Below are 15,893 nucleotides of genomic sequence, written 5' to 3' on the forward strand. Positions count from 1 at the left end.
CTTTCTGGTTTTATATGTCTAAAAGCGGTACATTGTTTTTCATGAAAATTTATTTTACAGTATAATATAATAGTATGAGTATATTAAAGTTTGAAACACAAAATCATTTAAAAACAATTGAAATAAATTGAATAAATTAAAAAATCTATATATTTTAAAAAAAAAAAAATACACATAATTATAGTATTATACATACTGTAAAATAAATGTTCTTGAAAACAATGTACTGCTTTTACACATAAAAAACCAATACATTGCATTCAATACAGTTATTTTGTATTGAATGCAATACAAATGGATTTTGAATTCCCCCCCCCCCCCCCCGCGCGCCCGGCCGGGGTGTACACATGCACCGACGTCACGGGGAACTCCCCCGGTGACTCATCGGATGCAAAAGAAAGAAGACAGAGATCGCGGCCCTGGATGGCGCGGGATCCCGGCGGATCAGGTAAGCGCTCTATTTACTAACCTTCCCTAGGTGTTCCAACCCCGAGAGTGACTAGGGGTTACCACTTGTAGCAACTTTTTTCTACCCGGAGTCACTCTTGGGGTTACCGCTAGGGAGGTTAATTCTATTACATTTTTCTTTAAACTAACTGCTACAATGTGAGGGATAATGGAATAATTATCTGAATCCCTTTAGTCATGGGAAGACCTAAGCTACATACACATGTCAAATAATTATCGACTAACAGTTGAGCTTATCTCGGTTGAAAATTTGTGTATAGTGGTCCCCCGACATCGTTCTTTAATCTGCCATGATGGAAAAGAGCAAAGCAGAGGTGCCACTCATTTGTTTTCCCTTCTGCCCTCTACGTAGAACAGAACAGTGCTGTGTGTACTACGCTTGTTCATTATTCTGTTACTGGAAACAATCACAAAAGACAGTCACAATCCAGTGACAATCCTCTGACGTCCATCAGACATCTGTACGGGGCTTGATTTGTTCAGGAAATAAGGTTTCTGAGGCAATTTGTACAGGACAGGTGGAAATGCCTCCAGTTTGTTGTATTAGTAATTCTGAAAATATTTAAAAGAAATAAATATGTGACATTTGGATATTTGACAAAGTATTAGATGACTGCAGACTGAAATGGAAAGATATATTTTATTGGCACAAAATTGCTTGTGTAGCAGATATATAAATTATTATTATTTTTTTTGCAAAGTGCAGTTTTCCATTAATTGTTAGCAATGATTTCTGTACCTGGGCACATACTGTATGTGATCCTGAAATCAATGTTATAGTTCTAAACTGCGTTGTGGAAATTGCAGTAGTCAGCAGATACACATACAACATGCATGGCTTTTTGTGATGCCAGGAAGCCAAAGAGTCAGCATGGCAGCCAGGCAGCATCATTTTCAGAAAATAAGACCAGCAGTATACTTTTATCAAACAAATATTTTATTAGTAATCCATTTATGTTTTTTGTTTTTTTATTAGTCAGTGCCCAGAAGGGTACAGGTGTGTGAAGGTGGGCAGAAATCCAGATTATGGATACACAAGCTTTGACACCTTTGGCTGGGCATTTTTATCGCTCTTTAGATTGATGACTCAGGACTGCTGGGAGAATCTGTATATGAAAGTAGGTATTTATATCCCTTTGATTATTAGATTTTTGTAAAGAGTAATACATTAAACCTGAGTTTTTTCTTGTTAGGGTTTACATACCCCACACATTTATATGTTAAAAGCACATAACCCTTTTAATTCTTCAGGTATATGGATAAGGAGTGTTTTTTTTTTGTGGTGCCACTTGTATAGCTTTCTTTTTTAAAATATATGTAAACCCATTTATTAAAATTTGTTTAAGCATTAACATATTTTGTTAAATTTAGTATTTTTAAATCTTCAGGTTTACTTAATAATAATTAAAAAATATTTCATGGTTACTCTTCTTAATTAATTAGAATAAATAGTACTTGTTTACATCCACATCAAGGGAAGATTAGAGAGCTTTTTTTCTGGAGGTAGCTAGTAATTGTAGGAAGATGGTGAGCACACTCATCTATTGTTAAAGAGAAACAGTGTGTGGTAAGCAGAAGTCACAATCATAAATCCTAATGTTAAGCAATAAATCTAATGTTTCAGGGATGTGTGCCCCCTTCTTTAAGGCTTTAAAAGAATATAAAATAATACATTTATGACCATACAAAATACATCGCTGAAAGATAAAATCTTGGATTTAGGTGGAATGCCTGCATTTGATTATGTTCCCATATTAGGTGTACATTATAGGTGCCCTGTTAGAAAAACTGAATTACAGCCATATCTTTTTACCAGCAGGTAATTCAATTTGATGAAACATTTTTTATAATAGTCTACATATTTCTCTTCTTCTCTTTCTTCTGTCTCTTCTTCTATTTCTTCTTTCTCTTTTTCTCTTTCTCCCTTTCCTCCACTCGCATTTTTGCTCTTTTCTCCTCCACTCTTAGTTTTCCTCTCCTTTCCTCCACTTTTCTTCTCTCCTCTAATTTTTTTTGATTTTTCCTCCTCTCTCCTCCACTATAATTGTTCCTCTTTTGTCCAGCACTCCCACTTTTCCTCTTTTCTCCTTCACTGTCATTCTTCCTCTTCACTTTTCCACTCTGATTTTTCTTCTTCTCCCCTCCATTTTCATTCTTCCTCTTCCTCTGTTCCATTCCTCTTTCAGACTTTTTAATGTTTCTTTTTTTTTGGTTGGTTCGTTTTACCTATCCACCAGCCCACAATGCTTTTAGTGTGTTTATACCAAAAATTAGATTTTTCTGCGTGTTAGGGATAGTATTACTTTTTATTTTTATCTAAACTTTATTTTACCTTAAAAATTACATCCTTTGATAGATTTACATGTGTTAACAGGATATTGTGACCTTGTTTTTCCAACAGACTCTTCGATCTGCTGGCAAGACCTATATGATCTTCTTTGTACTGGTGATCTTCTTGGGTTCTTTTTATCTGGTCAATCTGATCCTGGCTGTGGTAGCTATGGCATATGAGGAACAGAATCAGGCAACATTGGAAGAAGCAGAGCAGAAAGCTGCAGAATTTCAGAAGATGATGGAACAGCTTAAAAAGCAACAAGAAGAGGCTCAGGTAACAACAGTCTCTGTCTCACCTTGTCTATTTCTCTTCTTGTTTCTTTATATGCCTTCTGTTTCAGTCAGGGTTGTTTTCTCTTATGCTTTTTCATAATCCGCCTTTATCAACTTCTAATTTTATGAAACTCTTTGGTTGCTTTTTGCATAATGAAAGAGGATGACAGGGTGCAGCACCAAAGTACAATGTTATTCTTTATATTTTCCTGACTACCTATGTCACAATACCTGTGGCTAATTGACAGCAAATGAGGGTGGTGTAAGTGCTTTTATTTGAGTTTAGGGGTTGAATTAATAAATTAACAAAGCCCTTTTTATTTTTTTAATAACTGACTGGTATATTTTCTGGTACCATTAAAAGATTGTTGTTAGCTGCCCCTAGGCTTATAATTGCTGATCACTTTGTGATTATATGTACTTGTACAACATATGGTTGTTTTCACATTCCCCAAAACATGCAGATTTGTACTTTGATGTCTGCCTGTCTTGAATAATTAACCAACCCTTGAAATCGCTCCAGATTTCCATGTCAGCTTGTATAACATTTCTTTTCTTTTAAAGTTCACCATACACATTATGATCTGACCATACAGTCTCAACATTCATACAATTACCTTTAGATTTATGAAAACAAGTAATATAGGAACCTATTTGAATTACCCAACCAATTGTGCCCAATTAGGTAGGACCTCACACTACATTTGTTGAGGGGATAGCCAACTAACAGCCTCCAGCTAAGGGTAGGTTCAAACCTACAGGGGGAACAGGTGTCCTGCATCGCTACCGGCAGCTGGCATTTTGCCAGCCGCTTGGCCTTCCAACAACGGGTTCCTAAAGCAGTACTACACCACTCACTGCTGCACTCTCTCATTCTCTATTGAGCTGCCACAAATGAGACTCTACACAGAATGGTAATTGCACTGCAACCTTACCCATAGTCTGAACATAGCTCAACTGGGGCACTGTCTGCTGTTTTCCTTGATAACAAGCTTAAAAAGCCCAAATGTTTACATTAATTACGAGCTTAAAACCAATGTAAATATTTGGCTGTGAGCCTGGAAGAATTTTCTGCGTGCCTGTTACTGTACAGAGCATTACGATTCTGAAATATTGCTTAAATATGACAGAATATGATGAATATGGACTTCACAACTTTGAGTAAATATATATAAAAAAATGGATTATGGTCTGTAACTGTGAACTGTTCAGCCTCCTTAAACTCCGTGGGTTTATTATTAAACCTGACAATTCTGTTAGTTGGAGGATTCAAATGCTTCAAATAGAAAGCCATTTTTAGTTAGGATAATCTGGCAGCAAATTATAGGCAGCCTTTCAGAACAATGTCATGTATAATTTATCAACACACAATATTAAAAGGCTACGATTTATTAAATCCAAAGATAAATACATACTGCTGGGAAAAAAAAAACATACTGTAAGTATCCTTAGGCAATTAAACTATTACAGGTAAAGCGTAATATAAAACACAATAAATTCCAATAGGAATTAAAAATTAATTATAAAGAACAGAAAATGCCATATTATATCTATATTTTGGTTTGTATCAGAAATGGGTAATACAACCGCATTGAACAGTTATTAAAAATATAAAAGGTTTTTATACACCAGGTTCTTGCTGATGAAATGAATGCAATTATTTCTTAATTAATTAATTAATTGGTTCATTGATTATCAAATGCATAATGTGATGAATTTGACCTGATATCAGCCTTTAAGGAATAATTTATAGGATAATATATTCAATAATATGTTGAATTTGTAAGCATAATTTGCAGTTATATTCTAAAACAGTTATAGAGACACTACTACTATTAATTGACTACAAATATTCCCATAAAAATAAATGTAAATGTATTTTAAATTATTCATGCCATTTACAGGGGAACCTATGCAGAAACACCCCCCCCCCAAAAAAAAAAACTGCACAAAACATGTCATTCTGTGAATCAAAGTTAAAGGTTTTATGCATTTTTGAAGATGTTGAGGTGTTCATTTGCATTGGCATTTAGCTCATTAGTGTTCCAATACTTCCATCAACCATAGAATTGTCTTCAAAGTCGTTTGATAACATTGCTTTAAATGTAACATTTTGGATCTTTTACAATTTTGCTTCTGAAGATACTTTTGGATAGGACAGGACAGGGTAACTTGCTGGCAGCAGCTTAGGAGGAACATTGTAACAAGGTAATACATAAATTGTTCAATTCACATGATTGGGATATTTTTATAAAGGAAAAAAAGATTGTTCATTTTATAACCTGCCTCTTTCAGTGATAAAAGCTCAACACTAAAAAAGAAAAGGTGGAGGGCAGCAAGTGTGCCCTCCCCTTGCCCATGGCAAGCCCCTTGGAAACTGAGAGGCCAGAAAAATAGGGGAGCAGTGAGCGGGTAACTTTTAAATGTCTGAGGTATATACTGAGTAAGTCAATGACACATTCTACATTGATCATCAAATGTTAGGAAAAATTGCCTCTATTCTAACCCCCTTCCTCAGCAATACAGGTGACAATACCATGTTTATAGGGTCTGGGATTCACTCAAAACTGTAATTTGCTATCAAGATAAAACGGACATAAAATACTTTTTCTGTGATACCACTACTACCACTACTGCTACTTTCACATAATATCATTTTCTACCCCACTGCAGGCGGTTGCGGCAGCTGCTGAGACTATGGGAGAGTCCCAGGTAGTAAGTGAAGAAGCTGAACTGGACGACCCTTCGGAGTCCTCTTCTACAATATCAAAGCTGAGTTCTAAGAGTGCCAAAGAGAGGAAGAACTGGAAAACACAAAGAGAAAATGTAGAGCAGTGTGCTGATGATGAGGAAAAAAAGGACGAGGAGAAATCTTATATATCTGCCTCTGAAGACAGTGCAAAGAGGAAAGGCTTCAACCCTACCAGGGAGGGCAATCAGATAGAGTTTTACAGGAAGGTGTCCTCCCCAAGAGAGGTAAGACCGGTGACAAGTGAGCCACATGAAGGCCATGGGCCTGTGACTTTTTGTTAACTTTGTTATTAATAAACATTTTTCAGGGTCACACATCTAATATTATAATATATAAAATATTAATAAAATGTGTTTACTCTTCTTAAGTCTTTCAAAAAATAATGGTGGCTGGAGACTTATTTACCATCTGTTAAAATGTAACTAATTTTTAACCTTAAAAAAAAAAAACAACAAAAAGAAATGTTAGTTTAAAACATATATATATATTACAAACACCCTCCCATGCAGTCCGACAGACCACATGTCTTCTTACCTCCTTTTCTTTCTGGCATCTTCAGTACTGGCACATCTTCCTCCTCCTCTTCTGTTTGCAGTGTACAGAGCACCCCACAGATCTGAGTTGCACAGAAGAGAGCGCTCCCACCCTTGACAACCTTCCACCAATGGAAATGTATCCCATTGTGTACTTGAACATCATTGAGTCTAATTGTCAGAGAACTCAATGGGCCTGATTTACAAAGCTCTGAGAGAACCTGGGTGATCCCGTAAAGCTGAAAAGGATGTGGTCCAGGATTGAAAACATTTGCCAAATAACAGCAAATTATTTTAACAAATCGATTCTAGGATCACCCAGGTTCACCCATGATAGTCTATCACCAGAGAGCTATAACAAATCAGGCCCAATGAGGGAGCTTTTATTGGCTGATACAGTGTTTCCCCGAAAATAAGACCTACCTCTAAAATAAACCATAGCATGCTAATCATGTAAGGGGGGAATGTAAGCTCTACCCCGAAAATAAGCCCCATCTGCAGCTTCTTTGTGCAAGCTTCTTCGGAGACTGCTGTCACGTGGTACCCCGCGGCGGAGGGATACCAAGAGAAGAGGACGGAAGCAGCTGGGACGCACTTCGCGGGATCAGAGTATAGTATCAGTAGTGGTGAGTACTTTTTCTTTTAACCAAATGCCGTAATGTATGTATGTATGTATGTGTGTCCACATATGTGGGACCCTGTCTTATTTTCCGGGAAACAGGTTAGGTGCAGGCTGCTTCCAATCTAAACTATCACAGCACCCACCACTCTGGATTCTCCAACTTTCTCAACACTGGCACTGAAGATGAATGGGAAAGAGGACAAAGTAACATTATTCTACTTTTTTAACTAAAATAAATTAAAATGTTTGTTGGGCATTTTAGTTCCTTTAAAGCCCCAACTTTTTAGCTGTTGCTGCTTTGGATAGAGCAGTGGCAGCTGAGCTCCCTCATCCAAAACAAAAAGTTTTTTGGTATGGATATATTTAAAGCGATGGTGTAAAGTGTAGATATTTCTGTGTTTTGTATGTGTTGTTTCTGCACTGTACCAGTAATAACCCTGCATTGCTTTCTGGCGTCTTCATTGTTTTTGGTTTTGCAGTTAAGTGTCCATGGCCCCTTGTTTACCCCAGGGCGTAATAGCAGAGTCAGCATTTTCAGTACCAGAGATCCAACCAGGGACGTGGGGTCTGAGAATGATTTTGCTGATGATGAACACAGCACTTTTGAAGAGAATGAAAGGGATTCTGTGTCACTTCCGGGTAGACATGGAGAACGGCGTAACAGCAACAGGAGCTTGACGAGTCGATCATCCAGGATTCTGCCTTTACTTTCCATGAATGGTAAAATGCACAGTACGGTGGACTGTAATGGGGTGGTCTCCTTGGTCAGCGGGTCAGGTGCGCCGGCTGGACTCTATCCTGAGGTAATTGCTGTTTTGTTTTTTATAACTTTTGAATTCTTTTTATAAATTTGGGTTCTATTTATAAATTAGGGAACCTGACGGTAGTTGGTTCCCAATAGGGAATCTCTGATTGCCTGTTTTATAAATAGAACTTAGATGCAAAACAAAGTTACACAGTGGGAACAGTTTTACCTCCAACAACCATCATTCAATGGAAACACTTCCTGCTGTGTACCAGGACTGGTAATATTGTAGCTTCCCAGTCCTTACATGTTGCTGCATTCGTCATGCTAAAGATGACTTTTATTGTGTATGTAAATCCCAACAATGAATTTCTCCTATTTGATCCCTTTTAGTCTGTTGTATTAGCAATGTTTTGCTATACAATGTAAATAGATGCAAAAAATGCTTACCATCCTTGCCTTAATCATGAATTACCCCCACTCCTACCCAAATAAAGAGATATTCTGTATTTCCGACTTATGCTCTCTAGAGTGACACGGCTTGTCCAACCATACAGTACAGTGGAAGAATGGGGGGTAGGAATTTGTTACTGGCAGGTTTACCAGGTGAAAAGCAAGATATACTAAGCTGTATATTTACCGATATATATACTTCTTCAACAAAAATGTTAACAGTAAATACAAGTTTCCAGCAGCAAACTCAAGTTCAAACTGGCAAAAGTCACTCATGTTAACAGTCCTAAATTTGGGGTTTGTAGCCTCTACTACATGTATGCTTTCCGATGTGCTCTCAGAGTCCTAACTCCAAATTGTACTGTCTGGTGCACAATCCTCAGCATGTTCCCCAGGCCGCTCCTCAGGCCGCTCCTAGGTCTGTCTTCCCGAGTCACACCTGGCCTCAGGCTCCAAATCCGCCAACCTTCACTGTCAATTCTATTTTTTTTGGGACTTGGCAGGTGCTGCACAGCTGTCCCCAAATCCCGGCCTAGGAAAAAGATCCAATACGCTCCAGACCTGGATCCCAAATAAAGAGCTGCATATCTGCAGCAACACAATTATCACCAGCCTTGTCCATTCCATTTAGTTTCTTCCCAGGTAAAATTGAGATACATGCTGCCAAATCCCCAATATATACAAACACACACAAATATATAAAAGGTTTTATCCGGGGAGGGAAGGGAGTTTAGATACAATTTAAATCTTCAAAATATATTTCAAATCAAGTCTACACTTGTAATCAAGTACTAATTAGTGTAGAAAGATACCACCTCCCATGAAATCTGTTCTGCAGAGAAATGCTTACTGTTATTTACCGCTATCAGACACAATGTTTTGACATATACAATGTTTAAACAGCATGAACTGACAATAAAAGGGAACATCAGTGTTTTCTCCCATTGGAAAGTTTGTTAATATAATAGTGGCATATCATTTTTGGAGTCGCTGGGTTTTTCCTAATGTTTTGGAAAAAAATTACACAGCACACCTTATGAATTCTCAGGTGGCACAGACGTCAAAATCCCCATAAGTGTCTTATTTTAAGGTTCTGTGTGTGGGCGTGTTGTCATTTTAGCAGAACCACTGGGGAATGTACAGTTCAAGGAGTGAAGTGACATTTAGAGGTGCTTTTACAATCCCCATTGCAAAATTACCCTCCCACTTAATCGTAGTGCAATTATGAGTGATGTACCGGTAATTGTGGCAGCTTCACAATGGTTGAAGATCTTTCAAGATTAGAGTTCCGGTGGATGTACTAAGGCGATGTTGTGTGGGAGATCACCTCTGAAAAATCATGACTGATGTGAATACTTCACCACGGGCTGAAATAATATCCTGTTTCAGCAATTCTAACAAAGACAAGGTTAGCGGGGGCAGCTGCCTGGGGTTCATAGAGGACACAGAATACAATATTATACTTTTGATGATGGAAATGCTCAATGCTGGCCATATACTATATATAATATTCAGTTAATTAAAGAAAATATTCCAAGTTCATTGATCAAAATGTGCTCTTTTATTGATCATTTTGGAATGATATTTGGGTAGATTGCAAGAGAAAAATTACTCAGGCTGAGATTTGTATTAATATTTAACCATTGTATTGAACACTAAAGCTCAGTACACACCTCAGATAATAATGGTTGCCCAAGACAAATGACATTTATTAGTCCACCATGGTGGATTAATGAACAACTGATTGTGAATGACCACAGTTCACTCTTATGGAGCAGATCACAGTGGTTGCCGCTCGCTCTTCCTTCTCCCTCCCCTCTCCATTCAACACAGCCCTCTGTGTGTACAGTGCTCATTCACCTATCAGAGGAAACAATCACAAAAAAGCGACAATTCCCTGATGTCCATCAGACGTCTATATGAAGCTTAATCCAGGTCACAATAGCTATTCTATTGATCACAATACAATTGTTACATTGGAAATGTCATTAAAGTGAAACAGAAGGTGTCCAGAAGGTTGAGCCAATTGAAAAACAAGATACGCAATGTCTTTTTTGAAAAAAGAAAAAATCCCTGGCTGCTGTTGGTTAAACCTGCACTGCATGACCAATACAGAGCCAGCTGCTTGGGACATTGTTACAACATAAGTGGCCATCCAATGGCCGAAGAGAATTTTCATTGACTTGGAAGTCTGCTTTTGTGTCAGTGGTAAAGAGGGGGTTTACAGGGGCATGGTGGTGACAGAATACTGGACCTGTCATCTTTGCAGGGTCCCTACAAACAGGTAAGTATGTGCCATAATTGCCAAGTATGCTGTGCATACCTGATTAATATGGCAGATGCTCAGCGCCCGACAATGAGGCTAGTCCTGCTTTAAGCTGAACATCTATTTAAGACATGTTTTCAGGTTCTATTAGATATTATAGTGTAACAATCATTGCTTGGGTGGTACATAAAATACTCCTTATTGATTGCAAAAGAATATTTTGTATGATCCCTATCATATAATTAAAAAAAAATAGAGAGAGGATGTTGCATTCGGTATGCCTAGGAGAAAAAGATCTTAACCAAAAAATAATATACATTTATTTAATTTTAGTTGTAGGCATTAAGCAGAAAGAGATGGAGCAGTGGTGATAAAGGCAGTGTAAGGCCCTGGTCCAGCAACAGTACTAACCAGACACCAGTCCCCCAATCTAACGCCACACACCTATAGCAAGCCCCTGCTTAGCCTCGGGAGACTGGTTGCGTCCCCCAGCACTCAGTTGCATTGGAATGGTGTCTGGGGAAGGGCTGGCAGAGGACCAGGAGCCCACAGATAGAGGTCACTCACAGGTAATCCGTTCACCAGACGAGGTACACAAGGATAAGACACAAGCAGAGTTGGGGTCGCAGGCAAAAGGTCGGTCCAGGCAGAAAAAACTCACAGGGTCAGAAACAGACAAGGTCAGCGACAGTAAATCAGACTAATTCACACACCAGCAGCAGGTCAGCCCAGCTAAGCACTAAAACAGGCACTGAGGACTGTGAGCAGAAAGGATATAAAGCCGTAGCAGCCAATAACAGTGCAGGATTGAGGCAGGGATTGCCTCTAAAATTCCCTTTCAGCTGTGCACAGCCTCTGAGTTTGTGCAGGGGATGCTGAGAATTTATATCTCGGGCTGCACAGCTAAAGGGAAGCAGGGACTGCTGCTATATTTTTGTTCTACGTGCAAGTGACATTGCTGATGGAATAAACAGTGTTTGATAATGCGATGTCGAATAACACAAGATAAGCCTCTCCTATCAAACAGCATGAACCTTCTGTCAGTTGTGAATAGTAGGACCCTTTGTACTCTAGGTCCAGGTCATATGACCTGAATATGTGCTCCAAATTGCAGTTGATTTGAGTGAGAAATTGAGTCTTCTACCCAATTTCCAGTGTTCTGCTTTATGTTCTGATATATACAGTATACATATATAAAAATAACAGGTTAAATTCTGAATTTAGGGTACCACCACAGAGACTGAAGTAAACAGAAGAAAACCAAGTTCGTACAAAATCTCCATGGACTTTTTGGAAGACGCAACTGCCAGACAAAGGGCTCTCAGTATTGCTACTATTTTAACAAATACCATGGAAGGTAAGACATTACCCATACCGTTTACATACAACATAAAAAAATGACTCCAGGCAAGTATAGCTCCAGCTAAGTACATGGTTGCATAGCACTGAACCACTTTATCTACTAAAATATTTCTGTTTTTGTTTATCCATTCCTGAAATTTGCTCTATTCTGAGACATAGCACAGCCAGGCAAATGACATACCCCAGTTACTACTCTCAAGATATTTACTTTCTTTGATTTTTCATATAAAGTACTATTCAGATCTGTATTTTACATCTGCATCTTTGATTCTCTCTGGGGCCCCAGTACTGTAACCCTAAGTCACCTGGAGCTGCAGCAACTCAAAACCTCTTGGTAAGGAAAAGGGCTGTCAGCGTTGTAACCTCCGATAACCTCCCATGTCCTGTTGAGGGCATGTACTTGCTGGAAGCGGGAGAAGGGATTGTTGATGATGCTGTATGTCCCTTCTTCCAACTTTGGCAGGGTAAAGGATGAAAGTCATGGGGGCTAAACCTTTTTACTCTTTTTAGATGATTGTCAACCGAGATTAAGGGTCACATTTGTCACAGGCAAAAGTCTGACACCTGTACCACAACACCCTGACCCCCTGATGTATTGATGAATGACCGGTCAGGAATGGCCTCTGTGCTTTCCCAAAGAGGAGAGCTCAACGGGGTCCCACTCGCACATTCTGACCCTCCCCTTTTCATAGAGCAAAAAAACATTGTATGCACACCTGCTTGTTTGTTTATTTGTCACTAGAAACTAAAGATTATTTTCGATTATGTTTATTTTTTTAAGTAGCGCAGGGGAGGGGGTTAGTTTTAGTGACCATTGCTATCAAAACTGAATGTGATGGAAAATCTTAAACATTTGCCCCAGTGCCAGCTATCTGAAAGTGGATTTTCCCTGACTTTAAAGAGATTTCCTATGTCTTCCTGTTGTGTTTCCAAGACAGAATATATAGGGAATTTTTTCTTTTCTCTTTTCCTTACTGTATGCTTTTCAGTAAAGTTTGCTGAGTTTTATTTTACTTGTCTTTCAGAACTGGAAGAATCGAGACAACAGAAATGTCCTCCATGCTGGTACAAATTCGCTAAGTGCTTTTTAATCTGGGACTGTTGTGGCCTGTGGCTGAAAATTAAAGACACAGTAAAGTTGATCGTGATGGATCCATTTGTAGACCTTGCCATTACCATTTGCATTGTGCTGAACACCATCTTCATGGCCATGGAACATGCACACATGACCAGAGACTTCATTAATGTGCTTTCTGTTGGAAATCTGGTGGGTTTGAATCAATCAGTGATAACAAAACATTGTTTCACTAATAAATAAAATTATTTTCCTATTGGTTTAAAACAAAATAAGGTTTTACAGATCACATTATGTTTGGTATATTTTTAAAGCAATTATTGGACATTTAATAAATATTTACAGCAGTTGAAACTTCTAGTGCAAGAGTGATAGATTCACCACCAGTGTTTGGTTAAAGTCATCCTCACTGGTTTATAAATATGTCCCTATAAGTTTTTTTGATGAAGTTATACTTGTAGTTACATCACATCAATGAGGTTGGTTTACTGAAGTAATTTAGGTTGTTTACTTAGCAATATCAATTATTGATTATGGTATGAAATCACTTTTCAATGAATATCCAATCACAGTAAGGAAAATATGAAAGCACATGTTTTTTCTTCTCTCATGATGAGCTAAGATCAGCAGGGCTTCACCTCCCTTGCAAGGCGATAAATCACTTTCCCAAGTGAACATTGGGAAACCCAAACCATTTAGTAAATCCATCACATTTTTCTACAATACGATTCAGCCTTTCTTGACCGTTTTAACATGGGGATCCCTTTCAATAACTTTCAGGTCTTCAGGGAACCCCCTGCTATAATTACTATATCCACAGCTCAATGTACATTAGTGTGGTGGTCAGGGGGAAGAAAACTTCCTACACTGGTGACCATTGGGAAGAATGTCACCCTTACACATAGCCAACAAGATCATTGGTGTCAGGTATATTGACCTGAGTGTCACAAATTCCTCATTGCTTAAGGAACCCCTAGTAACCTCCGAAGGAACCCTGGCTGAGAAACACTAGTTTATTTGTTTCAGCACGACTCCTGCTTACATTAGAGTTATAACAATTGTGTCTTGTATTAGGTCAAATAGCAGGTGAATGTATGCAGCCTAATTTTATTTCATGGTTTATTTAGCGGTGCAGTATTGGATTTTTATTACAGAATAGTGGTTAGTTTATTCCTGGTACCAAAAAGATACATTTTATACCCAAACTTTGTGGTACCCATTATTTTTTTGTGAAGTGTAGTTTCTCCCTTGTCCTTTTAACATAGATACTTGTATTACCACTTTTTATTGTTTTCTTCCAAAGTCTATTCAATTTATATATATATTTTTTATTACATTTTTGGGTTAAAGCATATTGATTTTTTCAGTTCCCCATTTATTTCCCTATGCCATTCGATTCCATTAAGAAGAAATCATCTATCCATTATAAATAGTAATTTTTATTCATAGTAGAATGCTTTGAGGATTTTTGACTTTGTGTTGTGAAATAGATTTGCACTTTTTCATTTAAAAAATCATTGTAAAGAACAGTTGTGTATTACATTTACAGAGCGACAGGCATGACTTTTATATTTCTTGTATTTACAGGTTTTTACTGGAATTTTTACAGCTGAAATGGTTTTTAAGCTCATTGCACTTCACCCGTACTATTACTTCCAGGAAGGCTGGAATATCTTCGATGGGATTATTGTGAGTCTTAGTATAATGGAGCTTGGCCTTTCAACAACTGGAGGATTCACTGTTCTGCGATCTTTTAGACTGGTAAGTCATACTGACAAAATGTTAATGGCTCTATCTGTGTGTACAGTGTTACAATATATGATCAGGCATAGATTAGAAATGGAACTACGGGGTTTAAAGCAAACTTTGGTAAGACCTATTTGACCTTGTATGCCATTTGTTCTGGCTTTACACTTTTTTGGTAAAACAGTCAGGCAATTAGCATTTTTAATGGAAGAGATGACAGTAGGTGGGTAGGTGGGTGGCGAATGCTCCACAGAGAAAACTGCTCACATGTATTGTCATGGTTTTCTTCTCTACAACATTCTAATGTGGGCCTAGGGAAGCTTGATAACTTTCAGAGGCTGTGCAAGCCCCTAAAATCACAGAAATTGAGGTTAAATAGAGCAGAACTGGGTTATGGAGAGGATAATTATTTAACATTAATGGGTTCAGGAGGGGGGTAGCTATGTTTAATAAATGGGTTTATGCTTTTGTTTTCTTTCCAGGTTTAGTTAGAGTAGTAACTTTTACTTTTATTATATAGAATTTTCTTTACTTCCTGTTCTGGTGATACAACTTTTTACCAGACAGTAAGGCACTGAAATAAAATACATCTAGGCCCTCACTTTGTAAGCTTTTTCACTTCTCAATGAGATCACTTGTCCCCCAAATACCTCAAATTTAGGCAACTTTAAGGTTCATCTGAGTGGGTCCCAAATTCAGATCACAGGAACATCTGTTCCTCTCAAATATTTAGGTTCATGTTTCCTATTAATCTAGTGCAAAGAATGCAGTTATATTTTTTGGTAAAGAAGTCAGTACCAAACAAACTGTATCTCTTATCATTCTAGCTCCGGGTTTTCAAATTGGCAAAATCATGGCCTACACTCAACAAACTGATCAAGATCATTGGTAACTCTGTGGGAGCTCTGGGAAACCTGACCCTGGTGTTGGCCATCATTGTGTTTATTTTTGCTGTGGTCGGCATGCAGCTGTTAGGTAAAAACTACAGAGATTGTGTCTGTAAGATCGCAGAGGATTGTAAGCTTCCACGCTGGCACATGAATGACTTCTTCCATTCATTCCTGATTGTGTTCCGAGTACTGTGTGGAGAGTGGATTGAGACTATGTGGGACTGTATGGAAGTGGCTGGACAATCCTTATGCTTATTGGTGTTCATGTTAGTGATGGTGATTGGCAATCTTGTGGTAAGTGATAATTTGTTTTTAAGGTTTCCTTTTGTCCTACTTTCTTCAGTTTCCTTGCCAAAATGTTATTTCTGTTTAAA

The 15,893-nt window shown here is 38.1% G+C and overlaps 1 protein-coding gene across 4 annotated transcripts in view; it reads left to right on the forward strand.

Annotated features, from left to right (window-relative positions):
* LOC140335556 (sodium channel protein type 2 subunit alpha-like) overlaps nucleotides 1–15,893 on the forward strand; it is a 92,702-nt gene that overhangs the window by 45,291 nt on the left and 31,518 nt on the right. For all 4 annotated transcript variants that reach the window (XR_011921725.1, XM_072418273.1, XM_072418271.1 and 1 more), the window contains 8 exons: nucleotides 1,445–1,586; nucleotides 2,870–3,076; nucleotides 5,749–6,051; nucleotides 7,462–7,785; nucleotides 11,671–11,803; nucleotides 12,834–13,075; nucleotides 14,471–14,644; nucleotides 15,457–15,813. Coding sequence is in view for 3 of the 4 variants with exons in the window: in XM_072418273.1 (XP_072274374.1) it covers nucleotides 1,445–1,586; nucleotides 2,870–3,076; nucleotides 5,749–6,051; nucleotides 7,462–7,785; nucleotides 11,671–11,803; nucleotides 12,834–13,075; nucleotides 14,471–14,644; nucleotides 15,457–15,813 (1,882 nt within the window). In the remaining variant the exon portion in view is untranslated. The remainder of the gene's footprint in view (nucleotides 1–1,444; nucleotides 1,587–2,869; nucleotides 3,077–5,748; nucleotides 6,052–7,461; nucleotides 7,786–11,670; nucleotides 11,804–12,833; nucleotides 13,076–14,470; nucleotides 14,645–15,456; nucleotides 15,814–15,893) is intronic.

This window comes from Pyxicephalus adspersus, chromosome 7 (assembly GCF_032062135.1).
Source record: "Pyxicephalus adspersus chromosome 7, UCB_Pads_2.0, whole genome shotgun sequence".
NCBI classification, from domain to species: Eukaryota; Metazoa; Chordata; class Amphibia; order Anura; family Pyxicephalidae; genus Pyxicephalus; species Pyxicephalus adspersus.